This window comes from Arachis ipaensis, chromosome B1, assembly GCF_059453495.1.
Source record: "Arachis ipaensis isolate K30076 ecotype BB chromosome B1, ASM5945349v1, whole genome shotgun sequence".
NCBI classification, from domain to species: Eukaryota; Viridiplantae; Streptophyta; class Magnoliopsida; order Fabales; family Fabaceae; genus Arachis; species Arachis ipaensis.
In genome coordinates, this window is record NC_142436.1 from 28,527,802 (window position 1) to 28,555,621 (window position 27,820).

The window sequence follows — 27,820 nt, forward strand, 5'->3', positions numbered from 1 at the left end:
CAAGAGGAACATGATAAACAATTTGCCCGCTTTGTAGACTATCTCAGGACTCTTGAAATAAAGATTTCGTTTGTAGAGGCACTTGAGCAAATACCCTCTTATGCTAAGTTCATGAAAGAGATCTTAAGTCATAAGAAGGATTGGAGAGAAACAGAAAAAGTTTTTCTCACTGAAGAATGCAGTGCAGTCATTCTAACAAGCTTACCAGAAAAGCTTAAGGATCCCGGAAGCTTTATGATACCATGCACACTAGAGGGTACTTGTACCAAGACAGCTTTATGTGACCTTGGGGCAAGTATCAATCTAATCCCTGCATCCACTATCAGAAAGCTTGGCTTGACTGAAGAGGTCAAACCAACCTGGATATGTCTTCAACTTGCTGATGGCTCCATTAAATATCCATCAGGCATAATTAAGGGCATGATTGTCAAGGTTGGGCCATTTACCTTTCCCATTGACTTTGTAGTGCTGGAGATAGAGGGGCACAAGAGTGCAACTCTCACTCTAGGAAGACCCTTCCTAGCAACTGGACAAACCCTCATTGATGTCCAAAAAGGGGAAGCGACCTTAAGAGTCAATGAGGATGAGTTCAGGCTGAATGCTGTTGAGGCAATGAAGCATCCAGACACATCAAAAGACTGCATGCGTGTTGATATTATTGACTCCCTGGTAGAGGAGATCAACATGGCTGAGAGTCTCAAATCAGAGCTAGAAGACATCTTTAAAGATGTTCAGCCTGATTTGGAGGAATTAGAGGAAATGAAAGAGCCTCTGAAAATTCCTCAGGAAGAGGAGAAACCTCCTAAACCCGAGCTCAAACCACTACCACCATCCCTGAAATATGCATTTCTGGGAGAAGGTGACACTTTTCCGGTGATCATAAGCTCTACTTTAAATCCACAGGAAGAGAAAGCACTACTTCAAGTGCTAAGGACACACAAGGCAGGTCTTGGGTGGTCCATAAGTGATTCTAAGGGCATCATCCCAGCAAGATGCATGCACAAGATCCTATTGGAAGATGATGCTAAGCCAGTGGTTCAACCACAGAGGCGGCTAAATCCAGCCATGAAGGAGGTGGTGCAGAAAGAGGTCACCAAGTTACTGGAGGATGGGATTATTTATCATATTTCTCATAGGCCCTGGGGGAGCCCTGTCGAAGTTGTCCCCAAGAAGGGAGGCATGACAGTGGTTCATAATGAAAAGAATGAACTGGTTCCTACAAGAACAGTTACAGGGTGGCATATGTGTATTGATTACAGAAGGCTCAATACAGCAACCAGAAAGGATCATTTTCCTTTACCATTCATAGACCAGATGCTAGAGAGACTAGCAGGTCATGAATATTACTGCTTTTTGGATGGCTATTCAGGTTACAACCAAATTGCAGTAGACCCTCAGGACCAAGAGAAAACAGCATTCACATGTCCTTCTGGAGTGTTTGCCTACAGAAGGATGCCTTTTGGTCTGTGCAATGTACCTGCAACCTTTCAGAGGTGCATGCTCTCTATCTTCTCTGATATGGTAGAGAAATTTTTGGAAGTCTTCATGGATGACTTTTCAGTATTTGGAGACTCGTTCAGCTCCTGCCTTGACCATTTAGCACTTGTTCTGAAAAGATGCCAAGAGACCAACCTAGTTTTAAACTGGGAAAAATGTCACTTTATGGTGACTAAAGGAATTATCCTTGGGCATAAAATTTCAAACAAGGGAATAGAGGTGGATCAAGCTAAAGTGAAAGTAATTGAAAAATTACCACCACCTGCCAATGTTAAGGCAATCAGAAGTTTTCTGGGGCATGCAGGATTCTATAGGAGGTTTATAAAGGATTTTTTAAAAATTGTAAAACCTCTAAGTAATCTGCTAGCTGCTGACACGCCATTTGTGTTTGACACAGAGTGTCTACAGGCGTTTGAAACTCTGAAAGCTAAGCTGGTCACAGCACCAGTTATTTTTTCACCAGACTGGACACTACCATTTGAACTAATATGTGATGCCAGTGACCATACCATTGGTGCAGTACTGGGACAAAGGCATAACAAGCTTCTGCATGTCATTTATTATGCTAGTCGTGTTTTAAATGAGGCTAAAAAAATTACACAACCACAGAAAAGGAGTTGCTTGCAGTGGTCTATGCCATTGACAAGTTTAGATCATACTTAGTAGGATCAAAAGTGATTGTGTACACTGACCATGCTGCTCTTAAATATCTACTTACAAAGCAGGATTCAAAACCCACGCTCATAAGATGGGTGTTGCTTTTACAAGAGTTTGATATAGAAATAAGAGACAGAAAAAGGACAGAAAACCAAGTGGCTGATCATCTGTCCCGGATAGAACCAGTAGAAGGGGCGTCCTCCTCCTCTTTTGAGATCTCTGAAACCTTTCTGGATGAGCAACTATTTACCATTCAGGAAACACCATGGTTTGCAGACATTGCAAACTATAAAGCTGTAAGATTCATACCCAAAGAGTACAGCAGGCAGCAAATAAAGAAATTAATTTCTGATGCAAAGTACTACCTATGGGATGAACCATATCTCTTTAAGAGATGTACAGATAGAATAATCCATAGATGTGTGCCCAAGGAAGAGGCACAGAAGATCTTATAGCATTGCCATGCGTCACAATATGGAGGCCATTTCGGAGGTGAGCGAACAGCCACCAAGGTCCTCTAATATGGCTTCTTCTGGCCTACTCTCTATAGAGATTTCCGAGAGTTTGTACGTAACTGTGACAGTTGTCAGAGAGCTGGTAATCTGCCTCATGGTTACGCCATACCTCAACAAGGGATCTTGGAGATTGAGTTGTTTGATGTATGGGGTATTGACTTCATGGGGCCTTTCCCACCATCATACTCAAACACATATATTCTGGTGGCAGTAGACTATGTATCTAAATGGGTAGAGGTGATTGCAACACCCACTAATGATACTAAGACAGTGCTGAAGTTTCTCCAGAAATATATCTTCAGCAAGTTTGGTGTTCCTAGAGCACTAATCAGTGATGGGGCACTCACTTCTACAATAAACAACTTTACTCTACTATGGTCCGATATAGAATAAGCCACAAAGTAGCAACTCCATATCATCCACAGATAAATGGGCAGGCTGAAGTCTCTAATAGAGAACTAAAAAGAATCCTGGAACGGACTGTAATTACCCGTAGAAGGGATTGGGCAAGAAGCTTGGATGAGGCTCTATGGGCATACAGAACAGCATTCAAGACTTCTATAGGGACCTCTCCATACCAACTTGTGTATGGTAAGGCCTGTCATTTGCTCGTGGAACTGGAACATAAGGCCTACTGGGCAACCAGATTCCTAAACTTTGATGCCAAATTAGCTGGAGAGAAAAGATTGCTCCAGCTGAATGAGCTAGAGGAATTCAGACTCAATGCTTTCGAAAATGCTAAGATTTACAAAGAGAAAGCAAAAAGGTGGCATGATAAGAAACTGTCACCCAGAGTCTTTGAACCAGGACAAAAGGTTCTGCTGTTTAACTCTAGACTCAGATTATTCCCCAGAAAACTGAAATCCCGGTGGAAGGGACCATATGTGATTACAAGTGTGTCACCATATGGCTATGTGGAGCTTCAAGACATTGATTCTAATAAGAAGTTCATTGTTAATGGACAGAGAATCAAGCATTATCTTGAAGGCAATGTTGAGCAAGAATGCTCAAAGCTGAGGCTAGATTAAAAGCTCAGTAAGGTCCAGCTAAAGACAATAAAGAAGCGCTTGCTGGGAGGCAACCCAACCATTAGTAAAGCTTATTTGTTATTTAAATAATAATTATACGAGTTTAATATAAATAATCTTCAAGGTAAAGTATCAATTGCATAAGTTCACAGAGTTACAGAAGGATTCAGAGTACAAAACAGGGAAAAAGAGCTCATTGGCAAGAAAACGCCAGTAATGATACCTTTCTGGGCGTTAAACGCCAGAATGGGTACTATTCTGGGCATTTAACGCCAAACTTGCAGCATCCTGGGCATTCAGAAAAACGCCCAGTGACAAAAGATTTCTGGCGTTTAACACCAGCCAGAAGCAACAGCTGGGCATTAAACGCCCAAAAGAGGCTACAGATGGGCGTTAAACGCCCAAAACAAGCAGTAGTTGGGCGTTTAACGCCAGGATTGTGGAGGGGAGGAAGTTTTGTTTTCCAACTCAATTTTTTTTCAAATTTTCATGATTTCATCCATAATTTCTTGCATAAACATGTTACATATCATCATCTTTCAATTTCAATTTCAATTTCAAAAAAATAATAAAATCTTTCTTCATTCTCCCTTAACTTCTTTTCAAATCTTTTTCAAAACTCATCTATCTTTTTAAATTCTTTTCAAACCTTTTCCAAATCATCATACTATCTTTTCAAAAATTAGATTTATTTTTTTTTCAAATCTCTCTCTTATCTTTTCAATTTTAAAACTACATCTTTTGCATATCATAATTATCTTTTTACAAATCATATCTTCTAGCATATCTTTTTCAAAATTTTCGAACCCACCCCCTCCTCTTTAAATTCACATTCGGCCATCCCCCTCTCCTCCACAATTTAAATTTGTCTCTCCTTCTCTTCCTCTCCTTTCCTTTCTTTTGCTTGAGAACAAGCAAACCTCTAAGTTTGGTGTGCTTTTTGTAATCACTGAGCTAAGACTCACTAAGATCATGGCTCGTAAAGGAAAACAAACCACTTCAAGAAGCAAGAAAGAGAATATTCCAAAACCACTTTGGAATAAAGAGAGGTTCTTAACCAAAGAACATGCAGACTATTACTACAAAATAATGGCTCTAAGATCAGTGATCCCGGAAGTTAAATTCGATCTGAAAGAAGACAAATATCTGGAGATCCAAGAGAAGATTCGAAAAAGAGGCTGGGAAATTCTGGCTAATCTTGAGACAAAGGTGGGTAGAAACATGGTTCAAGAATTCTACGCAAATCTGTGGTAAACAGATAAGCAGAGATTAACTGGAGCCGCTTTCTATACCTTTCGAACCTTGGTCAGAGGGAAGATTATGTACTTCTACCAGGACAGAATAAGAGAGGTCTTCAAGCTGCCTCAACTACAAGATGATCCAGAATCTTTTAATAGGAGAATGGTGAGATTTGATAAGTGCTTAGACCAAGTTCTAGAGGACATATGCATCCCTGGAACCAAGTGGATAACCAATACAAAAGGTGTCCCAAATCAACTCAAGAGAGGAGATCTCAAACCAATTGCTAGGGGTTGGCTGGACTTCATTGGGCGTTCTATACTACCCACCATCAACCGCTCTGAAGTCACTGTCAAAAGAGCAGTGATGATCTATTGCATTATGCTGGGAAACAAAGTGGAGATTCATCATCTGATTTCTTGTGAGCTCTACACAATTGCAAACAAGAACTCCACTGACGCCAAATTGGCTTACCCAAGCCTAATTTCTCTGCTATGTAAAGATGCTGGGGTGAAGATGGGAGTGGATGAGTATATCTCAGTTGAGCACCCAATCACCAAAAAGTTAATGGAAGAACAAGTGCAGGATAACTCCATCAAAAGGAGGGCACAGGAGTTCCTCCCAGAAATCCCTCAGATTGACTACTGGACCCGCCTAGAAGCATCTGTCACCAAGTTGCAAGAAGCTATAGATCAACTGAAAGAAGAACAGCAAGTTCAAAATAGCATGCTCTGCAAACTGCTGAAGGAACAAGAGGAGCAGGGGCGTGAGCTACAGGAGCTGAAGCGCCAGAAGCTATCTCTTGAAGGGCCAAGCACCCCACAGACTAAAGGAGCATCCATCTCCCAAAATAAAGGTTGTTGAGTCCTAACTCTGTGATAACCTTTTATCCATTTTAAGAGTACATGAGTATTAGTATTAGAGTCATTTGTCTTTATGTCTTTAATTTCCTTTCTTTTATTACTAATTGTCCACTTCTATGCCTATTTTATATTATTTCTATTAAATAATAAATAAAGATTAGAGTCTATGCTTTAAAGTTATGAATGTCCTATGAATCCATCACCTTTCTTAAATGAAAAATGCTTTTAATCACAAAAGAACAAGAAGTACATGATTTCGAATTCATCCTTGAAATTAGTTAATTATTTTCATGTGGTGACAATACTTTTTGTTTCTCTGAATGAATGCTTGAACAGTGCATATGTCTTCTGAATTTGTTGTTTATGAATGTTAAAATTGTTGGCTCTTGAAAGAATGATGAAAAAGGAGAAATGTTATTTGATAATCTGAAAAATCATAAAATTGATTCTGGAAGCAAGAAAAAGTAGTGAAAAGCAAAGGCTTGCGAAAAAAAAAAAACAGAAAAAAAAGCAAGCAGAAAAAGCCAAGAGCTCTTTAAACCAAAAGGCAAGAGCAAAAAGCCAGTAACCCTTTAAACCAAAAGGCAAGGGTGAAAAGGATCCAAGGCTTTGAGCATCAGTGGATAGGAGGCCCCCCAGGAATAAAATCCTGGCCTAAGCGGCTAAACCAAGCTGTCCCTAACCATGTGCTTGTGGCGTGAAGGTATCAAGTGAAAAGCTTGAGACTGAGTGGTTAAAGTCGTGATCCAAAGCAAAAAGAGTGTGCTTAAGAACCCTGGACACCTCTAATTGGGGGCTCTAGCAAAGCTGAGTCACAATCTGAAAAGGTTCACCCAGTTATGTGTCTGTGGCATTTATGTATCTGGTGGTAATACTGGAAAACAAAGTGCTTAGGGCCACGGCCAAGACTCATAAAGTAGCTGTGTTCAAGAATCAACATACTGAACTAGGAGAATCAATAACACTATCTAAGTTCTGAGTTCCTATAGATGCCAATCATTCTGAACTTCAAAGGATAAAGTGACATGCCAAAACTGTTAAGAGGCAAAAAGCTACTAATCCCGCTCATCTAATTGGAGCTAAGTTTCATTGATATTTTTGAATTTATAGTATATTCACTTCTTTTTATCCCATTTGAATTTCAGTTTCTTGGGGACAAGCAACAATTTAAGTTTGATGTTGTGATGAGCGGATAATTTATACGCTTTTTGACATTATTTTTAGGTAGTTTTTAGTATAATTTAGTTAATTTTTAGTATATTTTTATTAGTTTTTATGCAAAAATCACATTTTTGGATTTTTCTATGAGTTTGTGTGTTTTTCTGTGATTTCAGGTCTTTTCTGGCTGAAATTGAGGGACCTGAGCAAAAATCTGATTCAGAGGCTGAAGAAGGACTGCAGATTTTGTTGGATTCTGACCTCCCTGCACTCGAAATAGATTTTCTGGAGCTACAGAAGCTTAATTGGCGCGCTCTCAATTGCGTTAGAAAGTAGACATTCAGAGCTTTCCAGAAATATATAATAGTCTATACTTTGCCTAAGTTTTGATGATGCAAATTGGCGTTTAACGCCAAGTCTTTACCCTATTCTGGCATTAAACGCCAGAAACAGGTTGCAAACCAGAGTTAAACGCCAAAAACAGGCTACAACCTAGCGTTTAACTCCAAATAAAGTCTCTACACATGGAAGCTTCAATGCTCAGCCCAAGCACACACCAAGTGGGCCCCGGAAGTGGATTTCTGCACTATCTATCTTAGTTTACTCAATTCCTGTAAACCTAGGTCACTAGCTTAGTATAAAAACTACTTTTAGAGATTTGTTTTAGACCTCATGACATTTTTACACTACACTTTGTATTTCTGACGGCATGAGTCTCTAAACCCCATGGTTGGGGGTGAGGAGCTCTGCTGTGTTTCGATGAACTAATGCAATCACTACTGTTTTTTCATTCAATCACGCTTGTTTCTATTCTAAGATATTCACTCGCACTTCACCCTGATGAATATGATGATCTGTGACACTCATCATCATTCTCACCTATGAACGCGTGCCTGACAACCACCTCCGTTCTATCTGCACTAGCTTGAGTGTGTATCTCTTAGCCTCCTGGTTCATGATCAGAGTCTTCGTGGTATAGGCTAGAATTATTGGCAGCCATTCCTGAGATCTGGAAAGTCTAAACCTTGTCTGTGGTATTCCTAGTAGGATCTGGGAAGAAATGACTGTGACGAGCTTCAAACTCGCGAATGTTGGGCATAGTGACAGACGTAAAAGAATCAACGGATTCTATTCCAACATGAGTGAGAACCGACAGATGATTAGCAGTGCAGTGACAGCGCATTTGGACCATTTTCACTTAGAGGATGGATGGTAGCCATTGACAACGGTGATCCACCAACATACATCTTGCCATGGAAGGAGACCTGTGTGCGTGAAGAAGAAGACAGTAGAAAAGCAGAGATTCAGAAGACAGAGCATCTCCAAAACCTCAATCTGTTCTCCATTACTGCATAACAAGTATTATTTATTTTATGTTAATTACTTTTCATAAACCCAACCAATTTTATTATTAATTTCCTGACTAAGAATTACAAAATAACCATAGCTTGCTTCAAGCCGACAATCTCCGTGGGATCGACCCTTACTCACGTAAGGTATTACTTGGACGACCCAGTGCACTTGCTGCTTAGTTGCACGGAGTTGTGAGAAGAGTGTGAGATCACGATTCCGTGTATCATTGCCCCTAATTCTCCTCCAACACATTCAAAAAGGCCTGTTCGACCTCATCCATCATCTCCCACGAATATCTAGAAACTACAATATTCTTTTGCCAACATAAGGGGAAGGCAGGTTCATTATTTGACTCCAAGAAAAACGGCCGAGCTCCTTCAACAGCTCGGACCTTAAAGTAATAATTCTTAAAGTCTCTAAAGGACTCATCATACATGGAAAAAACTTTCTTTCCCTGGGCAGATCGGAAATAAATCCAAGAAGCTTTCTTTTTTGAAGAAATCCCAGGCTTAGTCAAAAGAAAGAGATAAAGAAAGAAGGTTTGAGAAGGCTTAACATCTAGTTCTTGGCACAACAACTAAAAGATCTTAATAAAGCCCCATGAGTTCGGATGGAGTTGGGATGGAGCTACATTACACGACCACAACAAATCGCTCTCGAAGGAGGTAAAAGGAAGGGCAATGTCCATTTGGCTGAAAAAGTAGTCATAAGCATAAAAGAAGGGGCGTTTCCCCTGGGTCAGAGAAGGGAAGCAAACCCTCTCGTCGAAGTCAGGCACTACCAACTCATAGTTCTTCTCCTGATCCCTACTACTACAGATCCGATGATGTTTTCTAAGCTCCACGCAGTACTCAGAATTAACTACTAAAATGCACATCAGGACGAAAGAGTCCAGCCAGTCAGACATTCCCTCGAGGACTTTGGAGGATGTTTCGACAATATTTTTTTGAGAAGACATGGTCAACTAGTCCTACAGCAAGAAAAAGAAAAAGGGATTACTATCCAAACAGGTCGGGAAAATCAAGAAATCAGTCGGACAAATATGGATACAACTCATACAAACAGCGAAAGGAGACCTCAGGACTCGCACTAAGGTCCAGGGGCATCCTTTGGAGGCAGTAACAGAGTAAGGATTTAGAAAAAATCTACAAGTCTACGTCTCGACATCTCCCAAATAAAAAACAAAAACCTTTTCAAAGTAAATAAACCACAAAATGTCATCAAAGTTACCATCTTTTTACAAACCTATCAACAAAGGAAACTATCAAAATCAAACACATCAAGTGAAAATCATCAAAGATGCAATCTTTTTCAGGATCAAACAGTTCATTAATCCAAAAGCTTCAAAATCAAAAATGGTAACAACATTCAAAGCTCTAAAAGCATCAACTATCAGGAAACGCAAAAAGGATCATACAAAGTCGAAGAAACTCCCAGAGCACATATTGCAGCAATAAACAGGCATAGCAAAATCAGAAAGATTCAAAACTTTTCCCAAGCAAGATCAAAACTTTTCAAAATCCAAGCAGGGAAAAATAGCGCGGAAAGAAAGAAGAAGACGAAAGGACCAACCTGTAAAGAAGGAAGGCAACGAAAGACCGAAGCAAATTGCGAGTCCACACCAACTATCACTTCTGAATGCAAGGAAGAAGGATAGCCTGGGAGCAAGGGAATGAAGAACCACAGACGAGCCAGAAAACGAAAGAGTAAGGAAAGAAAAGAACTAAAAGGAATGGCACTTTGAAATTCAAAAATAAAGTGAGAAAGAGGGAAGAAGGAAACGGCGAAAGGAATTAATGAGTTCTTAAAAGCCTTCGCACGTTCCCTAGGAAAGCGCAATGCATGATGCAATTAAAAGGAAAACGCTCCGTATTCAATAATAGGAGTTCTACAGTTATCGACAAAAAGTGCTCGAGCTCGGCTTCTCCAAAGAAGGATCGAAGTCCTAAAAAAGGACTCGACCTCAAGAGGAAGACCACGCTCGAGCAGGGGCACTGTTCATGCCCTGGGTCGAGGTGTATGACCCGGGCTGATTGACAACAAGTCGATCGACCTCTTCAGGTCAGGATTACCGACCTCTTCTCAAAGAGATCGGCCAAATCGCCGGAGGAGCCCAAAGCAGGCCCAAACGAAGGAACACAGCCCAAATCTAAAGGCAACCAAAGCCCAAAAAGATAAAGGCAGTTCCCCTTAAAGATAAGATGACTTCACTCAAAGATAAGATAAGATAGCTATCTTATTTCCAGAAAGGTCACTCCACACTATTATAAATACACTGGAGCACCCAGGTATAACTCATACTCTGATTCTACTAAAAAACCTGCTTAATACCCTTGCTAACTTAAGCATCGGAGTCCCTTGCAGGTACCACCACCCTCCGGTGACGAAGGATCAGCATCACCAGCAAGTTCAACAAATCGGACATAACAGCTCCGACCAGCACCGAAGATCTCGTCCGAAATCGACCTACAGTTTTAGGTAACCCTCGAAACACTTACCATTTTAAGCATTCCAGATATTCAATCATCAAATCCTCACCGTTCCAAGCCTAATCAAAATATTTCCAATTCATTTATCACACTCACTATCAAGCAAACCATAACTTCATACCCCAATCTAATTCTCATCAATATTCAATATCAACCATCCACCATTAGCTCAATTCCAACAATTTTACCACCAACTATATCATATATACATATACTAATATTCATTTACTAACCACATCAATCAACCAATTCATCCTATTCAAACTTTATTTTATTAACAACAATTTTCATAATCTCTAACTCAATCGCAACCTAATTATTCATTCCAACAATTTCCATCATTATTCAATAACTATCAACCCAACCATATTTTTACATCATATTCTCACATTCCAATTCATCAACTCATCAATATATCAACTCATCAATTTCATTAATTTCAATCAAGAACTCATAAATAATCAATCACCACTCACAATCAAATCCAATAACTCATTAATTACAACATTTTAATTTCAACCAATCATACAATTCAATCCTATTCCTAGGGGCATCTAACTTAGGACTTCATGTCATATTTCATGGTATTTAAATTAAACTTAAACCGTACCTTGATGACGGCGGTTCACACCTAACACTTGAATTTTTTTCTCAACGACTCCCAAGCTCCAAACAAGCTACCGAGGTTCACCCAAAAGCTCCGCAAGCCAAAATGAAGCTCCTAATGTGTACCATAATCACCCAACAATTCTAATATAACCAATTTCACACATATATCAACCTAGGGTACATAAAATTAATAAATCACAAGGGTTTAGTGATTTCTCATCTTACCCACTGAAAAATTAGGATGAAACTCACCAACAGCTCATACTATAGTATCCCTGAACAAACAAAATCACAAGATTTTCTCAAAATCCAAACCAAAACACAAATTGAAAGAAAAAAACAAAATTCAGAAGAGGCACCACAATACTTAGATAGAATCGAAGAGCCCGACGAGAGCTTCGTGTGGCCACAAACGGCTCTTAATCAGAGCTTTGGATCAAAAGTTATGGAGCTTTAAAGATCAAAGAGGGTTAAGGTTTGTGTTATTCTTTCTCTCTTCCTGTAATCTGTGTCTCTCTCATAAAAAAGGGGAAAGTGTGTTTTTGTTGTACTGAAATGGGTTCTTATATAGTGTGGGCTTGGGCCAGTTGGGTCCGGTTCACTCGATTTAGCCTATTGGCCCAATCTTGAGCCAAAACCTTTAAGATTAGTGTTTTAATTCGTATTTCAAGTATTATCACTTCACCGGATTATTATTTCTGTTTTCTTAATTTCTCTGGCTCATTTTCTCACTCACAGTACCGGACAGTTTAAGTCGGTACTGCCGATTAAATTACCGGCACGTGTCCTTATGTATTTTTCGCAGAAAATTGCAGTTTTTCACTCGAAAAAATCCTCCAATTTCAAATATCACCATTAAATTTCTAAATTATTATTCTAAATTTCTTCACCCCGTTAGTCCATATTTATTTAATTATTTATTTAATTTTCGTTAATCGAAGTTTTATATTTTCTTCTCTTAATAGACTCCTTTCTTTTTCTTTTAAGATCCCGTCACATACACTCCTTTAATCCCATGTATTGATATTATCTTTGTCAATTTTTTTTAATATCAGTACGGAAATATGACATAATCAGTCCATTAATAGAAATTGATTTGATTTTTTAAATGTAGATTTTCTTCCAGATTTATTTTTGAAAATGTTATCCAATTAAGATAATCAATAAATAAAAGATGAATGTGTGATTAAGGGAAATGAAAATTTGTAAATACTTGACAATCACAATTTCGAACAGCCCTATTCTTATGATGATGATGCCTAGAGATAGATGTGTTGTCGTCGCCATCTCCCACGCCGACCTTCTTCATTATTGCGGTTCTTCAAACTTTTTCTTCTATTCTCACGTCAACAATTGAAGAAATTAGGATATTATCTTCTGTTTGGTCTTCACATTAACTTGCTAGTAATTACCCCCATTTAATGCTGCAATACTTGGCTAAAAAAAGGGCATTATCTTGTTTATATATTTGGTCTTACATTTTTTAACTTCCTTCCCTTAAGATTGAGAGACTGTAATTAGTGATTAGTTTTTGTTCTTTGGGTGGGTCTTTGACCACCAAAATAAAATAACATAAATAAATAAAATTACTTTTAAATTTTTAAAATTTAAAATTGATTATAAGTGTTATTAATAACATGCAAATTATAACGTAGAATTACTTGTTGTTAATAAATTTGCATTATTTAATCCCATGATTTCCAAATTTTTAATTATTATAATAGATTAATAATAAATAAAATTATATCTATATTTTAAAAGTCAAACTTTTTAAAAAATTTTTTAATAATTTTTTTTATTTATAACTTCTTTAATACTTACAAGTACCTTTGTATTTATTTCAACATTATTATATTTAAAACTTCTAAAAAGAATGATAAAATGAAATATTTATAGCACTGACTTAGTAGATAACTTATGTACACATTCATGTGCATTCTGGAGGTGCACGGGTTACATTGACACGTTCAGACTAACAGGTCTGAATCAATCTGAATTTGATCAGTTCATTGCGGTGTTAGACCCATTTTTTGTGAGTCAATATCAGAAATAATCAGACACTTCTTCTAAATCGATTGAGAATTCAGTTCACCAGTTTTTCGATCTAACCGGTCAGTTCGGTCTAAATTTGATAATTATGGTTAGAAGTAATTCAAGCTAAGCTAAACCAGACTAAATTCAACATCGACTCATTAAAAGCTCACAAGGTAACTCGATTGTTTGGTCATGAAAGACTAATAATAAAAGTTGTACTAGACTAAGTAAGTCAAGCTAAGCGAACCAAATCAAACTCAAGTTCGACTTACTAAAAGTTCAAAAGTTGCCTCGAGCTTTTCTCATCGATCATAGTTATATATTAAAATAATTATATATGTATAGATGTGTATATAATACAAAATATAGAGATCAACTTCAAGTTCAAACATAGTTCACAAGCTCATGAGCTTAGTGTATCAAGTTATTAATGACTTGACGTCTACCTGACACATAAATTGGATTGACTTACTTCCAGTTCTAATTAATATTAAACAAATGTGCATGCATGTTTCTAGGTGCTACACAGATTCTATCATACACACATCATATACACTAAAAAAATAATTATTATATTATAATTAATAAAAATATTTTTTATTTTTTATTTATACATGTTTAATAATATTTATATTTATATTAACAATTATGAATAAAAATATATTATATAGTTTTATTATATAACTAATAATTAGCATATAGAATAGTGTGAACCAATAAAACTATATAACTAATATGTTCTATAGTTTTACTAGTTCACTAATTCAACCGATGAGTTACTAGTTGAACTCGTAGAACTGGTCCTATGTAAATAAAAACTTTAAAATAGTCAAAAACCTAAAATTAAAATTTAAAACACATACTTTCACTTATATCTTATACTAACAATCAAATCTCAACAAATTATAATCAACAAGTTATAATCCGGTTGCTATTAAATAATTAGATAAACTTCCAGTATTTTTTTTATAATACAATTTTTAAATTTTATTTTTACATTAAATAACTATTTTATTTTAATAATTAACTAATTAATTTAATTTTATTATATCATTATATATTATATGTATTTGTTCAAAAAATAATATTAATAAAAATATCATATAATTATAAAAATAATTATTATATTATAATTAATAAAAGTATTTGATATTTGTTATTTATACATGTTTAATAATATTTATATTTATATTAACAATTATACATAAAAATATATTATATAGTTTTATTAGATAACTAATAATTAGCATATAGAATAGTGTGAACACTCTTACTAGTTGAACTTGTAGAATCAGTCCTACATAAATAAAAAATTTAAAATTGTCAAAAATCTAAAATTAAAATTTAAAATACATGTATTTACTAATATCTTAATAACAATCAAGTCTCAACAAATTATAATCAACAAGTTATAATTCAATTATTATTAAATAATTAGATAAACTTTCAATATTTTTTTTATAATACAATTTTTTAATTTTATTTTTATATTAAATAACTATTTTTTTTTAATGACTAACTAATTAGTTTAATTATATTATATCATTATATATATTTATTCAAAAAATAATATTAATAAATATCATATAATTATAAAAATAATTATTATACTACACTTAATAAAAATATTTGATATTTATTATTTATACATGTTTAATAATATTTATATTTATATTAACGATTATGAATAAAAATATATTATATAATTTTATTATATAACTAATAATTAGCATATACCTAATATGTTTTATAGTTTTATTGGTTCACTTGTTCAACTGATGACTTACTAGTTGAACTTGTAGAATCGGTTCCACATAAATAAAAACTTTAAAATAATCAAAAACCTAAAATTAAAATTTAAAATACATATATTCACTAATATCTTAATATCAAGTCTCAACAAGTTATAATTTGATTGTTATTAAATAATTAGATAAACTTTCAGTATTTTTTTTATAATACAAATTTTTTAATTTTATTTTTACATTAAATAACTATTTTTATTTTAATAACTAACTAATTAATTTGATTTTATTATATCATTATATGTTATATGTATTTATTCAAACAATAATATTAGTCCATCAAAAAAAAATATTATATAATCATAAAAATAATTATTATTTTAAAATTAATAAAAATATTTAATATTTATTATTTATACATATTTAATAATATTTATATTTATATTAATAATTAACAAACTTTTTCTTAATATTATTTTTTCTATAACTTGGGTCCACATTCATTTGTTGTTTTAAGGGTAATCCTCTGTGTGACCCTCCAATTACAATAATCTTAGCCGTAAAAGAATTGCACCAAGGTTCAATAGTTCCAAATCAACACCAATAAATACCTTACATATCTCTGCTATATCAGGATATCCAACAACAAAAAAAAGCCAAGATTCATTTGACAAATAAAAAAATCACTGTGACAAGACGAAGATATTGATATTAAAGTTTCTTCAGATTGTTTTTTTTGGTGACTTCTTCATATTGTTTTGCTTGTTATCTAGATTATTTCTTTATCAATAATAGATTTGTCATTGTAATTATTTTTTTAATTTGATTCACAGCTTGGTTGCTTTCCACACTCACCATATCATGAAAAAATTCTCATGCCTTAAACTGTTTAAACTGTGAAGTTGATGGTTTGATGAACAAGAAGGAATTAAGAGAGAGAAATAAGTTTTTCTCATTGTTGAAGAGAATGAAAAATCTCGTTAAAAGATATTTGTTGTGTTATTACATCTTATATACTATGTACTCTTTATGTATTCTCACTAAAAAAATAATTACAATGATAAATCTATTATTAATAAAGAAATAATTTAAGTAACATTGTTGCTGATTTTCTATGGCAGATACACCATAGCTGAAAAGACAACACAAGAAGCCAAAAAAACCTACATAGTTCACATGGGCAAGTTCAACATGCCAGAAAGTTTCAGTGATCACCTCAGTTGGTATGATTCATCACAGTGTCAGATTCAGCAGAGATGCTATACACATACAATCATGTAGCTCATGGATTCTCCACAAGGCTAACCAACCAAGAAGCTGAAACACTCTCCAAACAACCGGGGATTCTTTATGTCATGCCTGAAGTTAGATATGAGCTTCACACAACAAGAACACCAGAGTTTCTTGGATTGGATAAGGCCACAACACTTTTTCCTGCTTCTAAGCAGCAGAGTCAGGTGGTTATTGGAGTGCTAGACACCGGTGTTTGGCCGGAGCTGCAGAGCTTGGACGACACCGGACTCGGACCGGTGCCGAGTGGCTGGAAAGGTGAGTGTGAAATTGGAACCAACTTCAATTGATCAAGCTGTAACAGGAAACTTGTTGGTGCATGGTTTTTTACCAACGGGTATGAAGCTATGATGCCTTTCTCATATATGCATATTGTATGTTACTTTATTTGTATATGCATTAAATACTGTTGTCTTACGTCTTTCTCTATTTTTTTATGAACTAAAAAAATCTACTATCGGGGAAAATTATCAAGTTCATGATAAGTTTTGTTATTCAATTTAATATCTGATCATTATACTTCCATCATCTATATAACTGTCTTTTTAATGTCATGTGTGAATATCTATGTAGCATTAATTAATCTTTTCCAACTTATGTTCATTACCTCAATTAAATAAAGTAATTATAATATCATATCAAGCACCTCAGCCTTGCTGTCAAATTCAAAATCTGTAGATTGGAAAGATAAATTACAAAATACAATATTTGAAAAGGAAAAACTTAACGAAAATAACAAGGCAAAGACTAGTTCTTTTTCTTTTCTATTTGAATATCATATCAATATTATAAGATATTGTTAGTTAATTATTTACCAAAAAATCTCCTCGCATGCACCAGAGAAAACGTCAGTTCCTTCAAGGTCATCGATTTCAACATCATCCAAAATGTTCATACTAACAAAATACAGGCATGGAAAATTTTTGTAATAAGAAAAGGAAAAAATATACCGTTCAACATTAGATGAGGCAATATACACATATACCATGATAGGATCAAATTTTAAATACTCAATCGTCAAACAGTAATATATTTGAACTACTAATTTCAAAATCACCTAGTAATAATTGTTAATAGAGACAATTACCTCCATCTCCAAATCATCCTTTCCATTCAAAGCTGCATGAATATCCAAACCACCTGATGAATATACACACACTACTGTCAGATTGAACATCATAAATAACTTGGGGAATTACAAACAAAGTCTGCATGCAAATTCCTATCGTCCTAAAAAATTAACCACAATATTGATATAGAATTAAATAATCAATTTTAAATCCAATTAAGATCCAAAGGAAACATTTTCAACATCAAAGCATTTCCTTCCGTCATTCTCATATAGATTACAATATACCATCTACTGAGACATGATCATTTCTATTTTCTACAAGAAAATGGTCAACTTCCATTGCTTCATCTTTACGAGCAGGTATAGATGATTCATCCACCTAAACCTAAGGTAATGTAAAATAGAGAAATCATAAATCGTATACCCTCAGAAATGCCACGTTACTATTCACAGTTAATTTAAGAAGACCATTACAAAACAATGACATAAATTTATGAGTGTTCAATATTTAAAATTTTTTAATGTCCTGTATCCAGATACCAACCAACAATGTAAAGAAACTTTCATCTACTAAGACAAATCATGAATAAGACTATATAGTTCATAACTAAGGCTGAATTTTTCTTTTAATATTGTCAAATTGCTCAATTATTGCTCTATATTTGTAATTAGTATACCTTTTGCAGTGTAATGCATTGACTGAATTCCTCAATATTGTCCTCCAGTTTCTCAATTTTGGACTGCAGTTTCCATTCCTTCTCCAAAAAAGAGGAATTTGACGCTTTCAATGTAGTTTCCTTTAACTAGGAGCTTATCAAGAGCCACGGCTGAAACTAACTTTGATGGTTTCAGTGGCTAAGAGAAGGGGGTTGAATCTTAGCCCCCTTTTTTGTGTTGCTAACACTTGCTGAACTCAGAGGAGACTTTTCTGTTTTAGCTCGTCTCTGGACACGAGACCTTTTGTTTTTACTCGTCTCTTGTCACGAGACTTTTTAGTTTTTGCTCCTGTGCAGTAGAAAAAAGAAATGGATTTGGAGAGAAGAAAGATTAGACCCAGATATATCCTGGTTCAGCTGCTAAGTGCAGTGCAGCCTACATCCAGTCTTCATCACAAACATGATGGAATTTCACTATAATCAATCTGATTACAACTTGTAAAGTGCTAACCCAACTTACAAGGGGATTCCCACAGAATCATGAAACACAACATAGATGAACAAAGGAACTCTAAGACGTCTATGGCTTTTTCTTTTAATTTTGCACTCTCTGCCTTTTTTCGCTCTATGGCTTTTTCATTACAAACCTCACTGTTTGCCTTTTTTCATAAGACTCAAGACATGACAAAATTAAACAGAAAAATACAAAACTGAATACATTGAAGGAGAAGAGAAAACTGTTAGCTCAGGTAGCTCTGAGAACACTGTGCCTTGCACTCTCAAATTTTCTCCTTGCTCCAAACAGTGGCTATTCTCTCTTTTTATAGAAGAGGGAAGCCTCCACTTATTGAAGCCAACAACCGAACCAACTTCTTCCTCCTTCAATAAAACCGGTTCGGCCACATAGAGAGAGAAGAGATAACCATGCAAAACCCAACATGCAATTACCTCTAGTCCTTTCTTGATCATCACCCTTCATCAATCCGAGCTCTCCATCCTTGGCTTGCTCTCCAAGATGAAATTCTGGCCCTTGATGCTTCATGATGATGATGACTTCATCTGCTTCAATCTCTGCCTTCAACCATCACTTCGCCACTCTAGCTACTCCCTGTGGTGGTTGAGCAGAATCAAAGACAAGCCATGCTTCAAGAATCTCCCTTGTTGGCCGAGATCTTCTTCTTCCTTTTTGAGCATGGAAAGCTCAAGATAACCTCACCAAATCTGACCATATTTGGTAAGTATCTTAGCCACAGCTCATTTTTATTTTAGTATGTTTTCTTGTCATCATTAGCTTGATGGTCTTGACGCATGCAGCTTCTTCCTTCTGTTGGTTGAAGAACATTTCTTCCATTATTTCCTGGACAAGGACCGAAGAAAAAAGAAGAAAGAGATGAGAGAGAATGTGAAGTTAAAGTAAAAGCAATTAAATGAAAATGAAACAAGTTGATAGATTGCTTTTTACTTCCCTTGCTTTGAGTAGCGTATAGCATTAATCATAATGATTCCCATCAAATCAAAGTCAAGTTCTCTCTCATGTTTCCAATGCTAACATATTAAAATTTGAAATCCATTCTTAACAAAGAGATGGAATCCGTTGAAAAGCATGAAGCCATTTAGCTTTCATTTAAACTTGGTTTCGGACCAAGCTTGGAAACTTTCATCAAAAATAGCGTTGGGCTTGGTAACATTAAGTTTTAATCTGGCCCAAATGATAACATTTGCTTTCTTGATGAATATTTGATTCGGATCAGCATGGAAACATTCATCAAAATTCAAATTGGGCTTGGTAGCAATAAAGCATAATCTGACCCAATAAAATTTTGATTCCTTCAAACTAATTGGGCTTAGTGATACTATTTAAATTCTGGCCCAATAGTAACATTTGCTTTACTGATGAATATTTGATTCAAGCATTGTACACAAAGGAAAGCTTTCTTTGGGCTTGCTGTATTTCATTTATTTTTGGCCCAATAAAATCTGCATAACAAAATTATTAATTAAGCAAATATGAGTTAAGATCAAACCAATAATTTTGTAATTAAATATTTTAATAATGTTTGTTCATCATCAAAATTAAATAGGAGTTTTCCAAACTCATCAATCTCCCCCTTGATGACAAAGATTATTAAAATTGAAATGGGAAAAATTTAGATATTGAGTAAAGAATACTCCCTTTGAATTTGAATTTCTCCCCCTTTCAAAATGTCACAATGCTCCCCCTTGATGTATGCTTATTTTACCAAGGGAAGCACTAACCTGTAACATTTAACTCAAGCTTCAAGTAACAATGTTATTTAGCATATTTTATGATGCTAAATGCTTGATTTATGAGCAATTTTAATTGATAATCAAAAACTCATTTGATATCATAAACTGATTTACTGCTCAAACTATTTCATAAAAATATCAAAATATTTTTCAAATCCTTTCCTGTTAAAGATATCAGAGCAAAACAACATGATGGAAAACACATGATCAAAACAAGGCAGTTTTAATGTATTACACAATTAAAGGAACTGCCAAAAATAAGTTTTTCAAACAACAAGTTTATCAATGATGAATCAATAGCCAGGCATAAAAAATAAATCAAACATCATTATAAACCAAATGCAGTTCAAGCAGTAACCATAGTGAATGCAATAACAACATGCATTCTTTGAACAAGGGTGATCATGAATTTTCAATTTTGAAAATTTCATCCCCTGTTCCCCTGTTTCTCCAGCCCCTGTTTCGTTCCAATTTCAATTTTGGAAACACATAAATTTCCTCCCCCTTTTGTCATCATGGGGGCACCTGCACAAAACATGATCAACACAGCAAAATATTCAAGAGAAAGTAGCAAGAGTATATGACAATATCCTAGAGATTATCCTAGAGAAGGGAGTATCAAGTCATGCTCATACAAAAAAACAGATTGAGCCTAATGGAGCCAATATCAATCAAAGTAAAGAAATAGTCACTAATCATCAGAAAAATTAATTTGTTCTTCAGCATCTCCGTCACTATCATCTCTCAAATCTTCTTTAAAACGTTCCATCATCAGATGAACCCTTTCTTTGCAATTGTTCCAAGCTTTCTCACTTTCATAAGCTTGTTTGCGGGCTTCTTTATGGGATTTATACATCAGATCTGCCATGTTCGAAAGTTCTCCCAAGATCTGTTTGATGGACTTAATTGTTTTGGAGGATTCTGGCCTGCCTTCATACTCACTATCCGATGCAGCAGATTTTCGCCCTTTAGTATCCTTAGTTGCTCCTCCTCCTCTAATTGAAGACACCTTGTTTTCTACAGCCTCATTCAACAAATCAACTTTAAAGTACTCAAATATTCTAGTTAAAAATATACCATAAGGCAGGTTAGCCTTTCTGGTGCTTCTAACAGAATCCCACATGTGCCTAATCATAATATAACCAAAGGATATAGGAGTAGAAGTAACCAAAGCAAATAAGATGAGACAGTCAGAAAATGTTACTCGGTTATGTGAGCCACTTTGGGGAGTCAGAATATGAGTGATGATTCGGTGAAGCAAGGAATTGACCGGTCCTAGAGCTTTATGTGTTGGAATGGTGCCATGCAATCCAGAAAGGTTCTCGCAAATGTGCTTGAGAACAGTTTTGTATGGAACGCCAACTTGTGTGTCCCATTTTTCCACCATGTACACTCGCGGTCCTTCATCTTTGAACCCAAGGGCCGCTCCAATTGTCTCAGCATCAAGGGCTATTTGAACCCTTTTGACGTAGGAATGAAGGGTGCCGTCAATGAGCCGCATATTGGCATAAAACTCTCGAACAAGACCAGGGTAGACTGGTTTCTGGATGAGAAGCAGAGGCTTCCAGTTGAGAAGTTCAAACAGAGAGGAGATATTGATACCCTTGTTGGTGAGATTTTCAAGGCTAACAAGATAGGTTGTACACAAATGACGCTTCTCCATAACTTCTTTATGAAACTCAAAAGAGGTGCATGAGTTAAATCTGCTTGGATCAAAGTGGGAGTGAGTCTTGCCATACTTGTCTCTGAATTCCATGGATTCCAAGTTTGGAGGTTCAGTAGTGTCATTGAGTGCAAACCCCTAATTCTTTTGGGAGCTTTTTCCAGGAGTAGTCCGTTTCGGTGATGAGGGTGGAGGTGAAGGCAAGGGAGAAGTATGAGATTCTTGCTCTTCTTCCTCTTGGGGGTCCTTGTTCTTCCTGTTTCGTCCTCTTCCGGAACTCTTTTGGGCCACTACCTTTCTTCTCGTGGCTTCGGTTTGTTTGGTTGGGGGTGAGGGAGAGGATGAGGAAGTAGAATGTATGTGGATGTGAGTGTGAGTTTGGGGTGTTGATGGTTTTTGAGAAACAAGAATTCTTTCACTCTTTCTTGGCACGGTTTTCTTTTTCATGGTAATGGGGGAATGAAATATGAAAGGTTGGGGGTGATAACCGAATTGAGAGGGAGAGAGAGAGACAAGGTGGGTGAACATATTTAATGGGGTTTGGAAAGAGAATATGGAGAGTAATGACCATTAGTGGACGGTTAATGACCATAATGGGTGGTTATTATCCAAAAATGATTTCCCTTTTAACTTTTGAAATCCAAAACTGAAAAGTTGTTGCCTTAAATCAAGGGATTAGATGGATATAGGGATTTGATTTGACAATAACCACTTCCAAGGAGATTTGATGACACAAGAGGAAGATTCTTATTTGTAGAAAGATAACTACCACAACTGTTAAGGTGGGGTCAAGGAATTTTTGGTGGGGCCCATAAAATTTTGAATTCTGCGCTGCCTCCCCCTTGACCACAGCTCTTCCATCATGCCATTATTTTTATCTCGTCCAAACCTACGAGCAAAAACTGAACAGAGTCACAAATTCACAGATTTTCAATAAAATTTAAATCAAACATTCCCAAACTTTTTCTCAAGCTACAGAATCTGTCTTCACAGAGGGGTTTTGTAAAAATATCAGCAATTTGGTCTTCAGATTTTATAAATTGAATATCAATAGTTTCTTTTTGCACATGTTCTCTAATGAAATGATATTTAATTTCAATGTGCTTTGTTCTTGAGTGCAAAACAGGATTTTTTGAAATATTTATAGCACTCATATTATCACAAAATAAGGGTATACTATTGATTTTTAATTTGTAATCTTCTAATTATGTTTTTAACCAAATTAATTGAGTGCAACATACAGATGCGGAAATGTATTCTGCTTCAGCTGTGGATAAAGCTACTGTGACTTGTTTCTTGCTTGACCACATATTGAGTGAGCTTCCAAGGAAGCAACACATTCCGGATGTGCTTCTTCTATCCACTCTATCTCCCGCATAATCTACATCACAAAACCCTACTGCACAAAATTCATCAGATTTAGGATACCACAAGCCATAATCACAAGTTCCCTTAATGTATCTAATGATGCGTTTAACAACCGTAAGATGGGATTCTTTTGGGTGAGATTGAAATCTTGAGCATACACCCACACTTTGAACAATATCCGGTCTAGAGGAGGTAAGGTACATGAGTGAACCTATCATTCCTCTATACTTTGTTTCATCCACATCTTGACCATCATCATCCTTTTCAAGTTTTGTGTTGGGATGCATTGGTGTACCCATTGCTTTGGAATTTTCTAGGCCAAACTTTTTAATAAGTTCTTTAGCATACTTTCCTTGGTAAATAAAAGTACCACTAGGAGTTTGTTTAATTTGGAGGCCAAGAAAGAAAGTGAGCTCTCCCATTAAACTCATTTCAAACTCACTAGTCATGAGTTTTCCAAACTCTTCACACAAGGAAATGTTGGCCGATCCAAATACAATGTCATCAACATAAACTTGAACAAGAAGTATATCATTATTAGATGCTTTAATGAACAAAGTAGTGTCGGTGGTACCCCTTTGAAATTTATTTTCCAACAAGAAGGCACTAAGCCTTTCATACCAAGCTCTTGGAGCTTGTCTAAGACCATAAAGAGCCTTAGTTAATTTGAAAACATGATTTGGAAACTCTTTATGTTCAAAACTGGGGGGTTGCGCCACATACACTTCTCTATCAATAAATCCATTAAGGAAAGCACATTTAACATCCATTTGAAACATTTTGAAACCTTTATGGGCGGCATAGGCAAGAAGCAACCGAATTGGTTCCATTCTAGCTACTGGAGCAAAAGACTCATCAAAATCTATACCCTCTTCTTGATCGTAACCTTGGGCCACTAGTCTAGCCTTGTTACGAACAACTTGTCCATCCTCACCAAGTTTATTTTTAAAGACCCACTTAGTACCCGTTACCTTCATACCATCCGAATAAGGTACTAATGTCCAAACCTCATTCTTGTCAAATTGAGCTAGCTCCTCTTGCATGGCCTTGACCCATGATGGATCTTCAAGAGCTTGTTTGACATTGTTGGGCTCCATTTGTGACAAGAAATCAAAGTTGCTAGGTTTGGTTTGTCTTTTGGTGGAGGATCTTGTTGTTACGCCATGAGAAGGATCACCAATGATGAAATCATGAGGATAACCCCTCATAGACTTCCATTCTCTAGGCTTTCGGACAGGTGTAGAACTTTGATGAACTTCTGGTGGTCTCACTGTTTCAGTTGCTCGTGCCTGTTCAGGAGACAAAATGGAATTGTCTCCTCCAATCTGACGAGACAGAACCGGGCTGACAGATTCTTCATTCTGGACAGATTTGGGATTTTCTTTGCTTGTTCCATCCTCTTCACAATCTGAATCAATATCCTTCACAATACTGGGAATTAAGTTAGAATCACAAAAAGTAACATGTATGGATTCCTCTATTGTCCTATGTTCCTTGAGATAAACTCTATAGGCCTTGCTTGTGGTGGAATATTCAACAAATATTCCTTCATATGATTTTGGATCAAATTTTCCAAGATTTTCCTTATTGTTAAGCACAAAACATTTGCATCCAAAAACATGAAAGTACTTAAGATTTGGAGGGGTTCCTTTCCATAGCTCATAAGGCGTTTTCTTTAACCCTTTTCTAATGATTGTTCTATTCAAAATATAACATGCTGTGTTCACAGCCTCAGCCCATAAGAATTTAGGAATTTCACTCTCACATAACATAGCCCTAGTCATTTCTTGAAGGCTTCTATTCCTTCTTTCAACCACCCCATTTTGTTGGGGGGTTCTAGGGCATGAAAAATTATGAGAAATTCCTAAGTCATCACAGAATTTTTCAAAATCTTGATTTTCAAATTCTCTTCCATGATCACTTCTCAAATGGGCAATTTTCAAATCCTTTTCATTTTGAATTTTCTTACAAAGGGTGGAAAAAAGCATGAAAGGCATCATTCTTATGAGTAAGGAAAAGTACCCAACCAAATCTAGAGTAATCATCTACCACCACAAGACCATAATGTTTACCTCTTAAACTTTGAGTTCTAGTAGGACCAAAAAGATCAATATGTAACATTTTCAATGGCCTTTTGGTTGAGATTTCATCTTTTGATTTAAAAGAGGATTTTACTTGTTTGCCTAATTGACAAGCGTCACAAGTAAGATCCTTATCAAACTTGATGTTTGGGATTCCTCTAACCAAATTTCTTTTGACTAGCTTAGAAATTTGATACATGCTAGCATGTCCCAACTTTCTATGCCAAAGCCATTTTTCAGATTCAAAAGATGTAAAGCATGTTACATTTTGTTCCTTTAAATCCTCAAGAGTTAATCCATACACATTGTTACATCTTTTAGCTTCAAGAAGAACATTCCCAGTTTTTTCACACACAACTAAACAAACAAATTTCTTAAAGATAACTTCAAAACCCAAATCACAAAGTTGACTAACACTAAGCAAATTATGTTTCAAGCCATGTATAAGGAGAACATCATTTATACAAGAAGAAAAGTTTTTACCAACTTTCCCAACAGCCACAATTTTTCTTTTTGCATCATCACCGAAAGTGACAAGTCCTCCATCATAGTCATCAAGCTTTATGAAGAAGGTTGCCTTTCCGGTCATATGCCTAGAGCATCCGCTGTCCATATACCACACATTTTCCTTCCTTTTGGATGCTAGGCACACCTACAAAACAATGCTTAAGTAACCTTAGGTATCCAAATCTTTTTGGATCCTTTTATGTTAAACCATCTTCTATGTCCTAAGCCATTGTAATCAAAAACAATTTTATAAACCTTGTCACCAACCATTCTTTCACCGAAAAAGCATTGAATGGGAAAGTGTCCATTCCGATTGCATAGTCTACAAAACCTTGGAGTTGCCTTTTTGTTAAAGTAGGTGGGATCTTGAAATCTTGTGTCATTAGAAGATGAAGCAATATTTTCAAAATGTGAATTTTCAGATTTATAGAACCCCAACCCAGCCTTATCATAAAGAGGTTTTTGACTAGCCAAGATGTGATTTAAAATTTCTGAACTTTGTGTAAACTTGGCCAAGTCTTCCTTAAGTCTTTTAACCTCTTTAAGCAACTCTTCATTTTGCTTAAAATAGTCTACATATGCAAGAACACAATGGTTACTTTCACAGCTCCTAACTTGGGCTCTTAACTGCTTATTTTCTTCAACAAGATCACAAGCAGTTTCGGCCTCTCTCACTTTTTCTTTTAGAAAACTGTTTTCGGCCTTAAGAATGGTAATTTGCTGTTCAAGTTCTTGATTTTCTAGAAGAAAACATCTTATTTTTTCAGAAAGGTGGTCTATCATAAGATGAAGATCTTCAGTGTTAGGGTTATGAAAGACTACCTGATCTATGTGGTCTGCCATGAGACATGTTTGTGACTTGGTCTCGGTTTCTTCATCATCATCATCAGAATCATTCTCCAAGTCTTCCCATGTGGCCATCAGTCCTTTCTTCTTTTCTTTTTTCGGCTTTTCCTCCTTTTTCAGCTTGGGACAATCAGATTTGAAATGCCCCATTTCCTTGCAATTGTAACAAATTACTTTGCTCAAGTCTTTCTTCATCCTTCTTGAGTTGCTGCCTTTGCCTTTGAGCTTTGCCATTTTCCTGAATTTTTTTACAAACAACACAAACTCATTTTCAGAAGAGTTATCACTGGATTCATCATCCAGAGGGTTAGTCATAGAAGAAAAAGCAATTCCTTTCTTTTTTGAATCTTTTTTCAAATAGGTGTTTTCAAAAGCAAGAAGATTTCCTCTCAAATCATCAAGTGTCATGGAATCTAAGCTACTGCTCTCAGAAATAATTAAAGCTTTAGTTTCCCACTCTTTTGTGAGACATCTCAACACTCTTCTCACTAGCACAGAATCAGAATGTGTAATTCCCAGAGCATCTAAGCCAACAATGATAGCATTGAACCGTTCGAACAGTTCATCAATGGACTCTCCTTCCTTCATTGCAAACATTTCATACTCTCGATTCAACATGTCTGTCCGAGTCTTCTTTACAATGGTGGTTCCTTCATGGGTGATTTGCAATTTGTCCCAGATTTCCTTTACCGTTGTGCATCTTGATACCCGTCGGTACTCCTCGAAGCTTATAGCACAGTTGAGCAGATTTATTGCCTTGGCATTTAGCTCTACCTTCTTCCTATCTTCTTCTGTCCATCTTGCTTCTGGTTTGAGAGAAACAACTCCTTCTGCACTTGTGATAGTTGGAAATTGAGGCCCTTCGAGAATAATCTTCCAAAG

General features: G+C 35.8%; 1 protein-coding gene across 1 annotated transcript; it reads left to right on the top strand.

Moving 5' to 3' along the window:
• The first annotated feature begins 234 nt into the window (after window positions 1-234).
• Window positions 235-16,767, top strand: LOC148576057 (uncharacterized). Its single transcript, XM_088502667.1, has 2 exons — window positions 235-1,654; window positions 16,427-16,767. Exons 1-2 carry the CDS (start codon window positions 235-237, stop codon window positions 16,765-16,767), a joined length of 1,761 nt encoding a protein of 586 aa, XP_088358793.1.
• Window positions 16,768-27,820: the final 11,053 nt, after the last annotated feature.

Coding starts and splice junctions, on each gene's coding strand:
- LOC148576057 (XM_088502667.1), top strand. CDS start 235: ATGATACCATGCACACTAGAGGGTACTTGTACCAAGACAGCTTTATGT. Junction 1,655..16,426: donor AGTTTTAAACTGGGAAAAAT/GTCACTTTATGG, acceptor GATTCATCACAG/TGTCAGATTCAGCAGAGATG.